Below are 20,384 nucleotides of genomic sequence, written 5' to 3' on the forward strand. Positions count from 1 at the left end.
CCCAGGCTTTGAACTGCCAACCTTTCAATTGGTGTGAACTATTGCTGCTGGTGATTAACCAGCTGTATTCAAGCCTGGCCCTAAAACTGCTTGTGGAGGTGAGCTTTGTATATGTTCTTTAAAAATGGCTTTATGATTTTATGGAAATTAATGGTGCTCTTTGCAGCTTCAGGTGGCAATCTGCATCTGCAGGCACAATAGCTTCTTTTTTCTAGCTTTTCTGCTTGCCTTACATTTCATAGTACAGGATGTGTTTGAAGACTTCAGAAAGCGATCCTCACCCCTTGAGTACAGACCTGTTAATTTTGGACCTTGTGAATCAGATAATTATAATTTTGGAAGAGACCCACCAGTGCCATTCAATTCAACCCCCTCCTATGCAGGAACACACAATCAAAACATTACTAACAGATGACCATTCAGCCTTTCTGTAAAAACCTCCAAAGAGCCAGACTACACTGCACCCCAGGGCAGCGTATTCTACTGTTAAATAGCTCTCACCGGCAAGAAGTTCTTCGTAATATTCAGATGGAAGCTCTTTTCCTGTAGTTTGAATCTATTGTTCCTTCTCCCACTCTACAGCAGCACATAACATGCTTGCCCCCTTTTCTATGTGACGTCCTTTCAAATATTTAAACATGGCAGTCATGTTCCCTCTCAGCCAGCTTTTGCTCAAGCTAAACATACCCAGCTCCCTAACATACTCCTTGTAGGGCTTGACTTCCAGACCTTTAATTGTTTTGGTCACCCTTCTTTGGACAGGCTCCAGCCTGTCAATATCCTTAAATTGTGGTGCCCACATGAGACCTGACCAATGCAGAATACAGTAGTGTTATTACTTCCCTCACTGTAGTCACTATACACTTATTGCTCAATCCTTAGATCCAATTAACTTTGATTCATGAATGGAAATCATGCCGCTTTTCAGATATTGTTGGACTACATGTCCAGCATTCCTTGCCATGTTGGATAGGACTGCTGGCTGGTGCAGTCCAGCAAAGTTTGAAGGTTCACATGATTGTTGTCCCCTCTTTAATTCAAAGGACTGCACATTGGTAACCAAGCCCCTGTACATTTTCTCTGTTACATACGGAGCTCCTGATGCTATTTTCCCCCAACAGCCTTTAAAACATTAGGCTTTATCTGTAAAATCCAAAGTTGTCTCCCAGCAACTATGCCTTTTGACCATTTAAGCCCTCTGTTTACCACCACATCATGACAGTCGATTATACTGATTGGTGTTCTATATAATTTTCATTATTTCTTTGCTGCAGATGCACTGGCATAATGCCCAAGAAAATGTGAAATATAGATGCAGAAACCTATGTCTAGTCTGGTTACATGGTGACTCTAAGCTGCATCTTTGGCTACTAATTGAAAACAAAGCTTCTCAGGTAAGGCTGCTCTGGCTCAGTTTGAATGAGCAAGACAGACTGCAGTTCCTAAATGTAGGACCTTTCCCAGGAAGCCATTGATCCGTCTCCTGGTGTGTCAAGTGGTAACAGCAGCATTGTGAAAGGTTGGTAATTTATGGGAGAAGCATGTAGAAATGAGCCCTATACACTCTGTTGTGTGTGAGTAAGCCCCATCCAACAAATGCAGAAGCCAGGTTAATTAGCCAACATGGATAGAAATGGAGACACAAACAGCCACTTCTCAGCAGCTCATCAATATTAAAATGCCAGGTTCCTTCCAGAAACTCAGCTGCCCTACATTTATTCAATCCTAGTTGGTGCAGCAGGGCCCTGAGCCGCAATATACTATTCCAGTAATAGATATAAGAGCAGATCAAGCAACTTTTAGTAAAAGTGAGCAGACTAGTTAAGAAAATGTGTTCCTATTCAGTGTATCACTGCAATGATATTACTTTATTTCGAGCATTTTGAGCTGGGCTGAGGGAGAAGAGAGCCAGAGTGTGCTGTGGGCAGAGAATCTGAGATTAGATAAGAGACACTCTCATCTGAAATGTCTCCTGCAGGGCCAATTTAGAACATCTCCCTGTCTAAGGCTTATGTGCCTCGGCACACCAGCCATTCCAATGACTCTGCATTCAAAAGGTTTCCTTCTATCTCACTTCTTACACTCTGGGGCCTCTTATCTTTGAAGCTCTTTGGAGAAAAAACAGAAAGCTAGCTGAATGTGGGAGTGGGGACAGCTTGTGGTGCTTTTGCCAGGCAAATGATGCAAGGCTGAAGCAAGTCCTCCACGGGGTCAGTGGCCCACAGTAGCTTCTGTGTTAATGGGGCAGTGAATCTGCTCTGGGCATTAGTCCTGCCTCTAAAGGAACTATCCAAATTACCAGAGCTTAACCTCAAAACTGCTTCAGCACCTTGGGTAGTTCTGTCAAGAGTCAAAATGTGGAAGGGATGGCTACAGGTTGTGGATTCATTGCCACAGGTAGTCTCTGTAAGTTCTTCTAATCAAAATGCTTTGTGAGCCCCATGGGCTTCAAGGTGTCCATGCCAGCTATCTCAGATGGGCTCCAAATAAGACATTGGATGGGATCCAACATGGGTAGCATCAGAGCATTCGGCAAGGACTCCAAGAAACCAGAGTTCCAATCCCTCTCATCCCTAAAAACCCACTGGGTCACTTAGGGCAAGTCCCTCTCTCCAAGTCACAGAGGAAGGCAAAGGCAACCCGCCACCAAATAAATCTCTAGGATGGAGTCAACATAAAGCAAAGACTACTTGAAGGCACACAACAGCAGAAATATTGACTGATAGGAGCTGAAGTCCAACATCTGGAGGGCCCCATGCTCTTTTTTCCTGAGCTAGCCTCTTGCAGCTGAGGAAAAAAAATCCCCCCTCTCCATTGCCACTGTAGGGTCTTCCAAGATACAGAAAGCAATAAAGCCCAGCTGAAGTCAACACAGGAAGAAATTTGTCTGTGGCACATTAGTAGAATGCTCAGAATTTAACTACAGCTGCTTAGCTTGCCCTCTGTACAGGGTCTTGTTTACATGTACAGGCTAATTTAGCTTGATGCTCTGTTTCTGTTTCCCTGCTTCACTTGGCAAAGGAACAGTAATATTTATTGACAGAGAGAAAAGGCTCACAGCAAAATATTCCCCTCTCCCCAGATCCTAACTGGGTAAGAGTGGAAAAGAAGCAGGTTTTTTTGGCAGTGGGGAAGGGGATAAGGACTTTCTTGTTTTCATGACTTTTGCCATCAGCTGATAGAGATAAAGCTAATATCCTAGTGTAATCCACTGAAGCCTCTAATAGGCTTAGGAGTAACAGGGGTTTACTGCCATATTAATGTTCAGCATTAAGTAACAGAAAAGACGAATGTCGGGGAAATGTTTAATAAAAGAAAAGTGTTTGTGTGTCATGGCTCCAGCCCATGTATTTGCTGAGAAAGCAAGAGGGAAATTGATGAAGAAAGACCCAAGTGTTAGAGGCTTGGGGATGGTTTGATTGTACCTAAAATCAAAAGAAAGAAAAGCATTAAAGAGTACCAAAAAAAAGTTGGCAGGGTGGAGCAAAGTTCATCATGCTGTAGGCCCTTTGCTCTTCAGCTAAACTGCACAAAAGAGATTAAAGTCAAGGCTGGTGTCTTGTGCAGAAACTCCAGTTCTTATATCGTGAAAATAAAAAGGGTATTTCTTGGCACTTTGGCATTTTGTTAATTGTTTGATTGGGTGGTTATTGGAGAGGGATGGTGACCCTCCAGTGATTGCTGAGTGGAAGCTTCAATGATTCCCTTTGGGCAACACAACCAATGGTGAAGGATGATGGGAGTTATATTCCAACAATGTTTGGAGGGACACAAGTTACCCAGAAAGCTCATGCAAAAATAAACTTACTTACTTAGGCGATCCCTCGTTGTCCGAGTAGGATTCCCTTCCAAGACCGGTGTACTGGCGTTGGGTCCGTAGGTGACTGTGGAGCCCTATTCTTGATCTACATCTTCTCCCGCAGTGAGGGCATTGGTTTCCAGGTGGAAGGCGGTCCTGGTCGGGGTTGGCTTGTTGCGCCTTCCTCTTGGCACATTTCTCCCTTTTGCCCCCCATTCATGCCTCTTCAAATTCTACAGTACTGCTGGTCACAGCTGACCTCCAGCTGTAGAACTCAAGGACCAGGGCTTCCCAGTTCTCAGTGTCTATGCCAGAGTTTTTTAAGGTTGGCTTTGAGCCCATCTTTAAATCTCTTTTCCTGTCCACCAACATTCCATTTTCCGTTCTTGAGTTCGTAGTAGAGCAACTGCTTTGGGAGACAGTGGTCGGGCATCCGGACAATATTGCAGGTCCAGCAGAGTTGATGGTGGAGGACCATCACTTCAATGTTGGAGGTCTTTCCTTCTTCCAGCATGCTGACAATTGTCTTCCCAAGAGATCTGCAGGATTTTTCAGAGGCAACGCTGATGGAATCATTCTAGGAGTTGCCTGTGCATCTGTAGACAGTCCATGTCTCGCAGGGGTATAGCAGGGTTGGGAGGACAATAGCTTTATAAACAAGCACCTTGGTATCCCTATGGATGTCCCGGTCCTCAAACATTCTGTGCTTCATTCGGAAAAATGCTGCACTCGTAGAGCTCAGGTGGTGTTATATTTCAGTGTCAATGTTGACGTTTGTGGAGAGGTGGCTCTCAAGGTAGCAGAAATTATCAACATTTTCTAATTTTACACCATTAAGCTGTATTTCTGGCATTGGAGAGGGATTGGCTGGTGACTGCTGGAAGAACACTTTGGTTTTCTCGATGTTCAATGAGAGGCTGAACTTCTTGTATGCTTCTGTGACACCAGTTAGTCTTAAAAAGGCTGTGCCACATTTCTTCCTCCACCTCCCTTTTTCGTAACACAGCTACTTGTTTGAAAACTACTACAATAGAAAGGATTCTCATGGGCTTCTGAAGTCTCACCCAGCACTTTAATCACTACACTACACTTGTCATTACCAGCTTCACAGCAGTAGAGCTATGTTCCATTATGAAATGGTTAGCTATAGAGTGGTTAAAATTCATTGGAGTACCTAGAACTTTATATCAAGTAAAAGGTTGTCAGTATAGTTTACAAGGTCTCATCTAGACTTTTAAGCAAGATGCTTAAAAAGCTGCTCCTGTGTTTTGGACCCCACTCACATGGGAGACTGGGCTATTCCCTGACTCTCCTGTTGGCAAAGAACAAAACCCTTCTTATTTTGATGCACTTTTGGCTATTCACTGGTGGCTATAGAGAGGCCTTTTAAAGGAAAGGAGAGTCCTGTACTTTTAGCCACATTGTTAAGTTTGAAATGCTTTTAAAGGCTTACATTTTTGCAAGATGTTGCTTTTGTTGTTGTATGGTTCAGGGTTAGGGTAAGGGTTAGGGCAGTGGTTTTCAACCTGCCAAATGCCACGACCCCTTAATACAGTTTCTCATGTTGTGGTGATCCCTAACCATAACATTATTTTTGTTGCTATTTCATAACTGTAATTTTGCTACTTTTATGAATCATACTGTAAATATCTGATATGCAGGATGTATTTTCATTCACTGGACCAAATTTGGCACAAATATCCAATACACCCAAATTTGAATGCTGGTGGGGTTGGGGAAGGGATTAATTTTGTCATTTGGGAGTTGTAATCACTGGAATTTATAGTTCACCTATAATCAAAGAGCATTCTGAACTCCACTAACGATGAAATCGAACCAAACTTGGCACACAGAACTCCCATGACCAACAGAAAATACTGGAAGGCTTTGGTGGGTATTGACCTTGAGTTTTGGAGTTGTAGTTCACCGACATCCAGAGAGTACTGCGGACTCAAACAATAATAGATCTGGACCAAACTTGGAACAAATACTCAAATGCCCAAATGTGAATACTGGTGGACACTCCTCTCTTTGGCCATGTTGGCTCAGGGAGATGAAGAATTGTAAAATCCAGGGAATAAAATATAAACTCCATTAGGAACAGAAAAAGCAATTTCCTTTGTGACTCGGGCCGTTTCTGTGTGAGCTATTCATAGTATATTTAAAACTGTGAACATTTCAGCAGGCACAGTCACATGAAAGCTAGTTTGTCTTTCAAAAGAGAGCAGGAGCCAAGTGGAGCATAAGTCTGATTGGGCAGTTAAGATAATGGTACACTCACATCTTTAAAATAAATTTTGGTGAGAACCTCTATAAGCTTTTTCTAGCTCTTCCAGTGAACTGATGCACAATCTGGAAGTAATAGGCATTTATCGGCACATCATCACCTAACATTTGCAGGACATTTCAGGCAAAGTAACTGCCTGTCTGCTATGAGGGAAAAGCACCTTCTCAAATGTGAAAGGACTGGATTGGGAAGAGCAATCAGTTCTTGGGTCATTATCCCAGCTGGCAGTTCCTAACCAAACACCCATGGAAATGGAAGCAAGAGGGCATTACTAACCTCAGTTATATTCCATTTACAAACCTGCCATCAGCTTTGTTGCTGCACTCCTTTGTTTTATCTCCCCACAAGGCCATCATACACACAAAACCAAGACCAGAAACCTTGCAGCAATCTTCTCTTTAAGGAAAAGGAAGAAACCATGTGCCCCTCCACATGTTCCTAAATTGCAAGTCTCAGCAGCCTTTGCTAATATAGGGATGCTGGGAGCACACAATATCTGGAGGGCCACATGATCTCCAATGGAAAGGCAGATTACAAAAAGAGGTTCACCTCATTGGTTCAAGGCTGGCCTGAGATGTTCTCTTGCTTGAGAGAGAAGAGCAAGTGGTGCATGTGCATACTCTCTCCCCACCCAATTCAGGATGCCCATTAGGGATTAAAAAACAACAAAAGGGCTGGGCTTTTTTAGTTGGATAACATGTTTTGCCCCTTGTGCTCAAATATGGGCTAATCTTTTGCCCCTTGGGCTCTTGTGCCTAAGGAGACTGCAAACTATTGAAATGCAGCTATAGTATGAATGCTTTTTGAAGAGTTTGGAAGGGTTATCAAAACTATATTGGTAGCAGAATATGTTCATAATGCTACAGTTCTTGGCACAGGAAAGCGTTAAGCATAAATAAACACATTTACTTGAAGGGAAAGTTCACAGTGATTTCTTAAAGCAAAGATTGGCATTCACGGAGGAATCTGTTTTTTCTGTAAGATGAAACGTAAAGCATTTATTCTGTACAGTGAAATATTCATAATTTGAAAACTGGAGAAATTGTAGATCTCAGCTGAACAGAAGGCATGCAATACACATTTTAAGTGCATCTAAATGGGCTCAGTGGGAATCATCAGGGGGTTGGATACAAATGTCTGTGATGTCTTGCTTCCCTGTTTTGTTTTTTTGTTAACTGCTGTTGAGTTGAATTTAGCTTATGGCAACCCTATGAATTGAGAGACTTTTGGGTCATCCTATCGTCAACAGTCTTGTTCGGGTTTTTCAGACTCAGGGCCATTATTTCTCTGACTGTCTAGCCACCTGCAAGGTGAGCTTCCTCTTTTCCCAGCACTACATTTCAAATGAATTGATTTTCTTCATACTAGTTTTTTATTGTGCAACTTTTACAACCATACATAGAAATAGGTAATACAATGCCATAGATCATCCTAACTTAAGTATTCAGTAATTTATTTTTATGTTTCAGGATCTTGTCTAGCTCCTTCATTGCCTTTCCCTTTTAACCGTTTTTAATATGATTTATATCTAATGTGTGGTTTTACTATTGTAATTGTAAGGCATTGAATTTTTGCCATTATCTATGTGTAAACCGCTTTGACTCCCCCTAGGAGTGAGAAAAACAGTATATAAATAAATAAATAAATAAATAAATAAATAAATAACCTATATGTTTGTTTATTTTTTCTAGCAATATAAGTATTATCATATAATTTCTAAAGACAATAATGTCTCCCTCTTTGATTTATATTGCTGTGTGCATCACTTTAAACTAGTTTCCACATCCACCCCATTGAGAAGCAATCATCAAAATAATCATGATCAGTGAGCAGCAAGTAGAAGAAGATCACACAACTTATGGCAATGAATTGGCCCGGGTGGTTTTTGGATTTTGATTTCGATGGATGTGTCTTAATTAATTGTTTTAATTTTTAATATTTTGATTGTACTGTGGTTGTTTTTATGATGCTAGCATCGTATGATGCTTTTGTAAGGCTGTGCTGAGTCTCCTTCGGGGGGAGAAGGGCAGGGTATAAATATAGGAAATAAATAAATAAATAATGAAAGGTTGAAATAAACTTTGCACTGGGTTGTTGTAGGGTTTTTTGGGCTATATGGCCATGTTCTAGAGGCATTTTCTCCTGACGTTCCACCTGCATCTATGGCAAGCATCCTCAGAGGTAGTGAGATCTGTTGGAACTAGGAAAAAGGGTTTATATATCTGTGGAATGACCAGGGTGGGACAAAGGAATCTTGTCTATTGGAGCTAGGTGTGAATGTTTCAACTTGATTAGCATTTGATGGCATGGCAGTGTCTGGAGCAATCTTTTGTTGAGAGGTAATTTGATGTCCTTGTTTGTTTCCTCTCTGTTGTTATGCTGTTCTAATTTTAGAGGTTTTTTTTTAATACTGGTAGCCATATTTTGTTCATTTTCATGGTTTCTCCTTTCTGTTTATTTATTTATTTATTTGACTTGTATACCGCCACTCCCAATTTGGCTCGGAGCAGTTTACAGCAGTAGATTAAAGTGATGCACATAGCAATATAAATCAAAGAGGGAGACATTTATCAGGATTGAAATTGTCTGAGAAAATAGTGTTTTGCCAAAACATTCATCTTTATGGTAGAACTCTTCTTAATAGTGAGAGATTTAAGATTTTTCCATTTGTGTAAGACTTGTTTTATTTATCTCCATGTATTTTCATAGTTATCTTGAAATAGGGTTGAATTTCTATTCAAAAAGTTTATTCCTAAACATTCACTCTTTTTACCACTTGGTATCCAGATAACTTTTACAACTGCAAGACTTCTTCTTTTATTATGTTCTTTGTAAACATTTTTGTTTTGCTTTTTAATAGAAAAAATAGCCACTTTATCCTTTTGTTAAGTACAAGTTTATGGATTTCGTTTCAAGTTTAATGTCTTTGCATTAAATTAACATTTTAAACCAATTCCGTGTGTGTGTGTGTGTAAAGGTATGTTTACCATAAGTGAACACATTTTAAAAATCACATCTGATTTAATTGTTCCTTTAAAAAATAATGCAAAAGAAAATTTATTTTTTATCAGACTTGCAATTCAGATATCTTTTAGTTTAAAAAAAATCAAACCACAAATTATCCCCAGGCAACAAAGTGCCTTCATTGCTTAACAGCAAGTGATAAAATGCATTTTATATAATTAAAGTTAATCTGGTAACAACTTTCAGGTGCCTTCTCTGAAATACTTCTGACAGAAGGTTTTGTTGCTAAGCCACTCAATCCCGCTCACCTCCGTTTTGAAACAAAGAAAAACTGGTGCAGCTCCTTTGCATTGCCCATTTCAGAAAAGGTAAGGTGCTTGTAGATTAAAATGCAGACAATAGAAGCTAGTCGAATGGGAAAAGCCTTTCTCACCAAATTTTCACTGAAAACTGGAGTGGGTTACCCAGTGGACAAGTTATAATCTCTCACCCTAAATGGGAGACAATGGTACAGATTATTCTCTTTCAGACTGTGAAATTGCAGAACAAGAATTCCCCTTTGGAATCTTCTCCATGGCATCCTTCTTCAGCAAAGAAGTGATCTCCTGCTGCAAGATTTTGGATGGAGGGATACGACAAAACAGGTGGAATAGTGGATAACTCTGTGGTGTAACACTGCTAGATAATGGTGATTGCCCAAGAATTTGTGGTGAGGCCATGCTTGGTGGCATAGTAGCAATGTAGCTTTAGTGCCTGAGATGAGATTAGGCTACACAGATAAAAAAGTGGCTCTAGTGGCATCTCAATACGGGAATCCAAGTTGAGAGTATTTCTTTGACATTGACTGACATTTTTGGCATTTAAGCGGATGCCTCTGCTTTGAGGTGAATACTGAGAGGACAAACCTCCTGACCTGGAAGATGACTTTAACGGAAGAGGGAGATGACCCTCCTCAAGAAGTGGAACAGAATGGCCTAAATTGGCGTTGTTGAGGACCAAATCCCCTGCTTTTAGCAGTCATGCAAGCCTTGGTTCTGTGGTCCATGATATCACCTGAGGTAGCATTGAAGAGTCCCTTCCCCTTCAAGGAGAGACCCTTCCAACTGCAGGGAATGCAGTGTTTGGAGAGAGAGAGAGAGGGGCCATAGAAAAAGAAGGGAGGATAAAAGGAGGATGAAAAGGGGAGTGAGAGGGAGAAAGCTGAGAGTTCTTAAGTATTTTTTTTTAGAGAGACAAAAGACATAAAATGAGGAGAGGAATAAGAATGAGACATAACAACTATAACAGAGAGATAAAGGAAGGGTTTACTTAGTGAGGAGAGATCAAATAATGTTACTTTGGCAGTGGAAAAAAGAGAAAGGAAGGGGACAGTAGCGTGATAGGCTGGGACATACAGGGCACAAAAGAGGGGATGAATTATGCCACCAAGCTGCTCAACAGTTCCAGCCCAGCTTACCTGTCTGAATGTATCTCTCCTTATGAATCTAGGAACTTAAGAACGTCTGGGGAGGCCCTGCTTTCGATCCCGCCTTCCTTGCAAGCAGGCCTGGTGGGGACAAGAGACAGGGCCTTCTCAGTGGTGGCCCCTCGGCTGTGGAACTCCCTCCTTAGGGATATTAGATTGGCCCCCTCCCTCCTAAACTTCAGAAAAAGAGTAAAAACTTGGGCTTTTGAACACGTGTTTGGAAATGCAGCGGGATAGGAATTATGACATAGGAAGAATGAATACGGAATGGCTAGATTATGCTGCTAGATAATTATTTTAACATGATGACGCCAGTGATCATATGTTTTAGATGGTCTATATATGCTTTTATACAATGTGGGTTGAATGTTCTTAACTGTATTTTTATGAATGTACGGCATCAAATCTGCCAACTCTGTGAGCCGCCTTGAGTCGCCGTAAGGTTGAGAAAGGCAGACTGCAAATGTTGTAAATATAATTAATGAATTAATAAACTCTAGAAGGTCATGAATGTTCTGCACAGTTGTAAAACCCAAAGACCACAAAGAAGAACAACAGTTTCATGTACATTGGACCAATGCGTGCACAAAAAGAAAAGTGGGGAGATCTTTACTTGGGTGTTGCCTGAAGCATTCCATTTCCTTAAATCTGATTTTGGAAAACCATTTAGGCAGTCCCCGGGGTGAAGGCCATCTCATTCAATGTGAGGCCTGCCCTATTCCAAACTCTTTTGACAAGATGGCTCCTTCAGTTTATACAACACGACTACATAATAGGTACTTATCACAACACAAGGAAGGCTTTGCAAAAACCATTCATCTTTTTTGCACAATATCCTGAAAAGGCCTTATCAAGCACCTTGTGAGATATTACTTCCTCTTCAATTTACTGGAGCTATTCCACTGCCACAGAAAGTAGAGATTGGCAGACAAGGATAGCAGAGATTGGCATAAAACCCTATTGTCAAGTCTGAAAGAGCGGGGAGCTGGAGACCAAGGGAAGGGCAAAGAAAATGAAGGGGGAGGTAGTAGTCAGTAGCAGCACCCTGCACCACCCTTTCCCTGAATGGAAGGGTCTGGAGTGGCAAGGAAAACATGTGAAGCCTAAAATGTTACGTATGGTCTAGATAACATTTTAGGGAAAACAGAGAAGCTTACAGCTTAGGCAAGTAAAACATGTGAAGCCGAAAATGTTACATAGGGTCTGGACAAAGGTCAGGGAAAACAGAGAAGCTTACAGCTTAGATTTCACATATACTTGTATACAATCATTCCATCCATATTTGCTAATTTGACTTTTGTGGATTTGATTATTCACTGTTTGATTACTATTTTCTCTCTAAGCAATATTATACATTTATTGTATCAGGAGCGAACCAAGGGTACAGTTGTAATGTATTTTAAAAGCAAACAACAACAAAAACAAAACACAAAGTTTGAAAACTTGGGATTCTATTAAATGTCCTCTGACCAGTAGCTGGCCACTTGGAGTATCTCTAGTGTTGGTATAAGAAGGTCCTCCATTGTGCATGTGGCAGGGCTCAGACTGCATTGTAATAGGAAGTCTGTGCTTTGCTCTTCTCCACACTCACATGTCATGGACTCTACTTTGTAGCCCCATTTCTTAAGGTTGGCTCTGCATCTCATGGTGCCAGAGTGCAGTCTGTTCAACATCTTCCAAGTCACCCAGTCTTCTGTGTGTCCAGGAGGGAGTCTCTCATTTTATATTAGCCATGGATTTAGGTTCTGGGTTTTAGCCTGCCACTTTTGGACTCTTGCTTGCTGAGGTGTTCCAGCGAGTGTCTCTGTAGATCTTAGAAAACTATGTCTTGATTTAAGTTGTTGGTGTGCTGGCTGATATCCGAACAGGGGATGGGCCAGAGATGTCACCACCTTGGTCCTTTCACTATAGGCTGCTACTTCCTGGTGGATGTCAGGTGGTGCAATACCAGCTAAGCAGTGTAATTTCTCCAGTGATGTAGGGCACAGACACCCTATGATAATGTGGCACATCTCATTGAGAGCCACATCCATTGTTTTAGCATGATGAGATGTGTTCCACACTGGGCATGCGTACTCAGCAGCAGAGTAACGAAGTGCAAGAGCTGATGTCTTCACTGTATCTGGTTGTGATCCCCAGGTTGTGCCAGTCAGTTTTCGTATGATGTTGTTTCTAGCACCCACTTTTTGCTTGATAGTCAGGCAGCACTTCTTGTAGGTCAGAGAATGGTCCAGCGTAACTCTCAAGTATTTTGGTGTGCTACATTGCTCCAGTGGGATTCCTTCCCACTTAGAGCTCGAGATGCTTGTCTGGATCAGCTGGCTTTCCCTGTAATAGGCAACATTACATTATTATAGTCTTCTGTTCATCTAAGCAAGATGAACGGAAGACAAAAAGTGACTTTATAAAATACTGATTTTTGTTTTTTCCATCCAACTGAAATTAATTATTTTATTAGGCACATTAAATAATTGTCTCATCATATCAACTTTTTGTTCACCTTTGTGACTTATCGCCATTCATACTCTTATTTATGCCAATAAACAACACATATGTGTTTTGATACATTTAAAAAGAAAATCAATTGCTTTTTCATTTAAGGCTCAAATTTGCAAACACAATTACATAAATGGCATATGACAGAAAGCGATTTCCAGGCAAAAGGTATCTTTGAATGTTGTCGGCACAAACTCGCAGAGGTAGACAAAGCAACATGAACTCTCTACAGAGGGCATGCAATTTATTTAGATGGTGACACAGGTGTCTAGCAGCTTCTTTTGAAAACACATTTACTTGCCATGTATAAAATATATGGAATAGACATATTCTTCAAGACTTGGTCTAGTTTATTATGATGAGTTAGAGTTCAGTACAGTGTGTGCACATCTATATAATGTAGGATGATACTGAGGGGAAATTTATTAGGATCTTGTTTTACTCTAAATCATGTAACAGAATAATTTTATTAATTTCTAACAAATTGCAACTGTAATTTCTTGCAAAGTAGCCAGGTCGATCCTGTAAAGCAGTGTCTCAAACTTCAGCTCCCACAAACTCCAGCCAGCTTACCAGCTGTTAGGAATTGTGGGAGCTGAAGTCCAAAACATCTGGAGGAGCAGTTTGAGAAACCTTGTTGTAAACATCATGGTGCCCTTGACCTTATCAGCAGAGGGAGATACCAAAGATCCTAGCCTGGGATCTGCTTCAGGATATGGGATGTTCCACTTGGAGATTTTAAAGCATGGGTGAGGAAGATGCAAAGGCCCAACAAAATAAGCCCAGAGCACTAGAATTTGTGCCAGAATTTGTGCCAGTGGCCCCAAATTCACCTCTTCTTGGAGTTCCATATGTCTCCAGCATACTACAACCAGAATAAGTGGAAAATCATTAGAGGACAAACTGAAAAATGTCAGAAGATTTCTTTTCTCCATCCATTGGGTCCTCTAAACAAACAGCCTTACTCCTGCATGGTTTCTACTTTTTAACTTAATAATGGGACTTTGGAGGAGGGCACTTTGGAGCAAACAATGAGGAGCCCACTTTTCTGCCTTGCCTCTTCCTGATACTTTGGAGAAATACAAAGACCGTCAAGTTATGCTTGCCTGGCTTTCCATGGAATATTTATTTTGGTACTTCATTACCATAGCCTATTTCCCTGGCATTAAATTTGTTATTGGCAGCACACCACAAATAAGGTACCAACTGGTATCAAGTACCAACAGACGCTTGAATCAATCATTCCGTCCTTATGTATTCAGTGTGGTCTGAAAGGGGAGCTTATTCAGGGTGCTCAGGCAGATTGACAAAGGAAAAACAGAGACCTGCCTGCTGATATTCTTTACTACATGAAAAGCTAAGAATGTGAGAGGGTGTAAACAAATTTGAACATTATACCCTGATCATTAGGAAGAACTTCCTGATTGTGAGAGCCATTCAGCAGTGGAACTCTCTGCCCTGGAGTGTGGTGGAGGCTCCTTCTTTGGAAGCTTTTAAACAGAGCCTGGATGGCCATCTGTTGGGGTGCTTTGAATGCAATATTCCTGCTTCTTGGTAGGGGGTTGGACTGGATGGCCCACGAGGTCTCTTCCAACTCTATGATTCTATGATCAGAAAAGGGAGAAAGTATCTTTAACTTCAGTGATTGGTTCTCCCAGAAGCAAAGGAGATAATGTTGCTTTAAATCCAGAAGTGGGGAACCAAGTCATGACGTTCACAACTTTGCTTGCCTGAACTCACTGGTAGATTGCATGTCCACTGTATGAGTTTAGGCAAAGTATTGTATGGTTACGTCTTGTTTGTGTTTCTTCATGTCCTCCCTCTTCCTGCCTCACATAGGCCTTTCCTTTGGTCTCTTGGGTTGCATGTGCTTTTGTTTGTCTCTGTGCTGGCCCTCCATGATGCATGTCTGATAGGAGCCTTTTCAAAATGAGATGCTTTCCTGATAACTCCATGCTTTTTCTTACCTTTCATTAAGATGAACCTGTGTCAGGAGAGAATGCTTCTGGAACATGGCCAAGCAGTTGTGCTGGTTATGCACAAGTATTTGTGAAGAACGATTTTACATACCTTTTAAAGAAGACTAAGCTTGTTTCTTTCTCTACTAGATGTGTGGTGGGTGAGGTGGGCTGCCCAAACTTCTGCTTAGCTCATGAGATGCTCTGCTAGAAAGATCTACTAAAATTTCTCATTATTTCCCAATACCTATAGCCCTCTAGATGCTGATGAATTACTATTTCAAGCACATATAATAATTGGCCAGGGCAGTTGGAGGTGATACTAGAATTCAAAGCATTTTATTTTGTAATACTTTGCGCCAAGTTATTAGCTGTCTCTGAGTTTTGCTAGAAAGACTTTCCTTGTAGGCAGGCAGCTTTTTTTGCTGTGCTGCAGTTGAGCACTCCAGTAAGGCATGCGACTATACAACTGGTAGTATCTCTCAATTTGGAGAGGCTTTCGCTGAGAACTAGATGTGCCCAAACAGCTAGCTATAGGGTAGCAGCAGTAATTGGGGGTTACAAATATTGGAGGATTTCTCAGACAACTGCAGTGGCACTTTAGCAAATTTATGCTAACAGGTGACATTGCCAAACTACTTCTGAATGCTTTTTGCCATGAAAATTGCGATGCTGAGACAATGGAGTTTATATTACATGCCACTTGTATAATATTTTGTAATTTTACTGTACTTTATTGCCCTTAATTGCTGCAAGGGCCATTGTTTGCTTGTCTTCACTGTCCTGTTCGCTGGAGAAGGAAAAAACAATTATGGCTCCAAAAGACATGGAGCAGTAGCTATTGCATTTTAGAATGACCAAGTTAATGCACAGGTCCGCAAAGACTTGAGAATCATTTTCTACACCAGCACTAATTAGTGCCTATACCACTTTGTGCTGAGCAAAAATAAAGGAAGGAAATGCCCACAGTGATAGAGACAGAGATCTAAAAATGGTCCACGATATGCGTGCGTGTGCATAAGTATGTATATACTCACACACACGCCCACACATGTATACAGACATACACAGTTTCAAACATCCATGGCATTTAAAAATCCAAAAGGCAAACCTTGATTTTTCCATTGCTTTTACAGGACACCATTTATATTTTGCCACTGTATATAACAGGGATCCACACACTTTTTAAACAGAGGGCCAGGTCACAGTCCCTCAAACTGCTGGAGGGCCGGATTATAATTTGAAAAAAACATGAATTCCTATGCATACTGCACATATCTGATTTGTAGTGGGGGGAAAAACAACCTTGAAAACAATACAATAATTAAAATGAAGAACAATTTTAACCTATATAAACTTATTAGTATTTCAATGGGAAGTGTGAACCTGCTTTTGGCTGATGAGATAGGATTGTTGTTGTTGCGTGCTTTCAAGTTGTTTGACTTAGGTTGACCCTGAGTGAGGTCTGGGTAAATGACCTTGGAGGACCGTATCCAGCCCCTGTGCCTTAGTTTGAGGACCCCTGGTATATAATGAGGACTTGAACATCTATGATGTTAGTGGGGCTGAAACTAAACCTCAGTACGATATCAATGGTCAACTGTAATGAAAATCTGTTATTTGTGCTTGGCACAGGAACAGCAGAAGAAGCAACTGAATGGATTTATAGAAGGGTCCTTAGTTTGATATCTTCCTGTTTATAATAATTACATGATTATTGTGTGGGTGGAAAACTCTGCGGTACAGAGAAACTACATAGGTACTACTTAGGTTCAATTTGAAAGGGCAACAATGGAACAATGTCCTGGTGTAAATCCCCACCCTTTATTGGCTACTCCATGTAGGAAAAGAGTATGTCTTACTAAATAAATGGACTTTCCAGGCATGTTCAGACACATGATTTAGTGGTATATGGATAAATTGTTTGCACCATTCATTTTGCTGTCAAGGTATTCTCACACTCCCCTCCTTCCCCACTTTGCTTACTGCAGTGCATTTAATAGTGCTAATGTTTTAAATTGCTTCCAGAAATGTTTTCCTTGAGTTCTATATTTTTGGAATAATGGGAAGATAGAAAGGAGATTATAAGTAACTACACCAAATTAACAGCTCAGGCCATGCTCCCTTGTGTCATCTGCACCTGTGGGTGGGGTAGGGAATCCACTTTCTGGATTGTTGTATTAGAGAAATAAAAAGAGGAGGCGTTATAATATCATGTTTCTCCCCTCCTCAAGATGCATTTGTTAAACCAGAAAGTAAAATGGAATTTGACTTAAGCTTACAGAGGTGTGTGTGGTCTGGCTGACTCAGAAACAGGCACTAGGTCACAAATGGTCACAAATGGTCACAATGATGCATGAATATCCCCTTGCCTACTCTTGTTTCAAACGGACTGAGCGGGGGTGAGCCTCTTCTTTGCTTTTAAAATAATCTTTCAATGGTCTCGATTGAATCTTCGTTTCCTTTCAAATCCTAAAATTCTAGTGAGGGTAGATGGTGGTGGCGACACACAGCCATTTCTCCATCATTCTATGCACCCTTCTTTAGTTGCCTGGAGCAGGTGGGAGTAGGAAGGAGGATATCATTCCAGGTCTAAATACTGTTGTTTCTCCTGACTAGATAAGGTCATTACATCAATGGGATTGATCTACATGTTAACTCATCACTTAATTGATTCAGTGGTCTAGGGACTAACCAACAGGATTCTAGCCCATTTTTAGTGCTCTGAGTAGAGCAAACCTTACGCAAACTCTAAAATTACATCTCAGACTCTCAGTTCAAACTGAGAGCTTTCACTATGTCAGAAACAGTGTGAGATCTCAGTTCCATGTGCTACTTCGTGCCAGGTTGGATGACTTTTCAGGTAGGCAGCTCCCAAATGTGTGTTCCATCTGATTTTGGTGAGGTGAAGGGCAGCAGGCAAAAGAAAATAAGCATGTTTTGATATTGCTGGGCTTCGTAAAGTTTTCACATAAGAACCCCCATACCTCAAGAATACAAAAATAAAAGTGAAATATTTAAAATATTTGAACCATTTAAGCCATTTTGTGGTGGAATCTTAGTAAAGAACACTCATAAAAACCCCTGACAGATGCTGAACATGAAAATAATAGCCGTCGCTTTGAAATAAAGAGGCATTTTGATTCATTGACAATGTTTATTTAGTTCTATGAAAAACAAAACAAAACAATTTCCTTTCATTGTTTACAACACTCTGAATTTAAACATTTTGTTTAGAAATGGCTGGACATAGTCCTGGGCAGAGGCTCCCAACTAATGCTTTGCTCATCTGCTCAGAACTGACAGCTAATGCCAGAGATTCCCTAGACACCACAAGGATGCCTCGACCTGAAGAATTACTTCAAATTTATTTGGCTCCTATTAGGTTGAGAGGTTATCCAAATATTTCCAGTTTAAATTCAAACTACTCCTACATTAAAGATTGCAAAGCTCTTGTTTACCTGCTGCAAAGAGCTCCGGTAGCGTGCATGTTTATTAAGATATTACAGGCCTGCTCTGGTATGTGTGCCTGTCAGAAAGATCTAAATAGGAAAGCGAGCAAATCCATTTTGCTGAAGACCTGGTGGAATTAAGATAAAGAAAAAGGAGCTCTCCCAACTTGTGCATATTAAGAAGCAGAGCTATCAGACATCAGGCTGAGGCAGCCTTGAGGACATGAAAAGGTAAAGCTAAGCAGAACCAATTGCTACTAAGCTCAAGGCAAGAAGTACTCCCCAGGCTGAAAAGAAGCACAGTGCACTGCCATCTAGAGATACACAGTCCTTGCATGCGCAGTGCCAAAGGCAAGAGGGCCAGCACATAGCAAGAAACAAGCAACAGCTTATTAACAAGGACACACCTTAGCAGCAGCCTAAGTAGCAGGTCTTCTGAAGGAAGCCCTGTGGCCCGAGCAATTGCTATTTCTCTGCTGATGCAGTGTGCAAGAAATTCAAGTGTAAACACTACAACATCAAGCAGTTAGGGAAAGCAAGCTGTCTGCTAAGATTAAGTGGGAAAGCAGTGGGCTTGGCCACCCCCCACATAGCAAGTGCTGGGTTAGAAAGGACTGACAGGGTTTGCTGGGCACACAACTAAGAGAGGCAAGCAGCTCCCCAGTTACTAAGCTCTGAAGGATTTTTGCACTAGATGCACCACACAAGAAGTTACAGTAGCTTGCTCCAAACACTGGCCTACTCCACTTGGCAGTGGCAGGAGAAAAAATGGATGTTTATGGCAACAGCTTTGGGATCCTAGGTAAGCACAAAGACAATCAGATGACTTCCCTGTCTCATTTCAGTGCAAAGGTATCCAAGGAGGCAATCAATAGCCTCCTACTCTTGCCAAACCCTGCCATCTAGGTATGAGTACCAATCCACTCTTCTTTTTGTTAACAGTTCCCTCACCTGTTTGACTCCCAAAGAGACAAACAGAGGCTGTCTTTAACACTCTTCACACTAGTTTGCGAACTGCTGAAGCTTCTTTCACAGGCCCTTAGAGCACTCCACTAAACGTTAAGGCTCACCTGAAGGGATAACAAGGTATGAGCAAAACTGGAAGGGGATGGAGAGGACACATCCACAAGAGACATTTGGATTCCCAATCATTCTCTCCCTAGACCAGTTAGCTGGCTCCAGGGGATATCTCCGGAAACTCTTTATAGATCTCTTGGATGATCATTTTGTCCATCTGGCACTGCTGATTCTCTTCCTCTTCCACCATAATGCGTTGCAAGGTGCCTTGCAAGTCTGTGAAGCGGTGCTTATGCTGGAGGTATGGTGTAGACCGGATGATAGCATGCATCAGAGATAAGTACTCCATTCGTAGCTGTAGAATCAGAACACATTAAAAAGGTTTTAGAAAGCAGACTTATAAAGGCCTCCCTTTCGGAAATACAGGTAAACAACGGATGCTTTGGAAGAGCAAAATCCCATCAAAAGTAATTACATATCCAGAATACACTTGTGGGAGGGAAATTGGATTATAACAGTCCACTGAATTTCCTGAATGAATTTCCTTATCACTTGCATTCTGTACACAATAACAATATCCCATTTAGATCATCTCCATCCTTCCAAACTGCTTTGTTTTCTCTCCTTTTTTGGGGGGGGGGGGGGGGTGATGCCAGCAAGGAGGGCTTTTTTTAATATGGTAAAGGGAAACAAAATCATTTAGCATATGATCAATGACTGAATGAACCAAAAGGTGTTCCCCAAAGGAAGGTCAGAGTCATGTCTCCTTGTTAGATTAGCTGTCTAGCCTGTTCTAAATTCAAGTTTGAGATTAAATAAGAGTATGAAGAGACATTTTCTCTAGCTATATTTTCTGTAACTATCCACAGTAACTTTAATTATGAACTATTATGGCAAATTTTCATTTCTTTCATCTGAGGAAGTGACTAGAACAAATGATTTTGTA

The 20,384-nt window shown here is 41.1% G+C and overlaps 1 protein-coding gene across 4 annotated transcripts in view; it reads right to left on the reverse strand.

Annotated features, from left to right (window-relative positions):
• Positions 1 to 18,112: 18,112 nt before the first annotated feature.
• NCKIPSD (NCK interacting protein with SH3 domain) overlaps positions 18,113 to 20,384 on the reverse strand; it is a 120,318-nt gene continuing 118,046 nt past the window's right edge. For all 4 annotated transcript variants that reach the window (XM_060766157.2, XM_060766158.2, XM_060766156.2 and 1 more), the window contains exon 13: positions 18,113 to 19,793. In XM_060766157.2, coding sequence (XP_060622140.2) covers positions 19,590 to 19,793 — 204 coding nt within the window. In that variant the 3' untranslated portion in view covers positions 18,113 to 19,589. The remainder of the gene's footprint in view (positions 19,794 to 20,384) is intronic.

This window comes from Anolis sagrei, chromosome 2 (assembly GCF_037176765.1).
Source record: "Anolis sagrei isolate rAnoSag1 chromosome 2, rAnoSag1.mat, whole genome shotgun sequence".
Taxonomy (NCBI): domain Eukaryota; kingdom Metazoa; phylum Chordata; class Lepidosauria; order Squamata; family Dactyloidae; genus Anolis; species Anolis sagrei.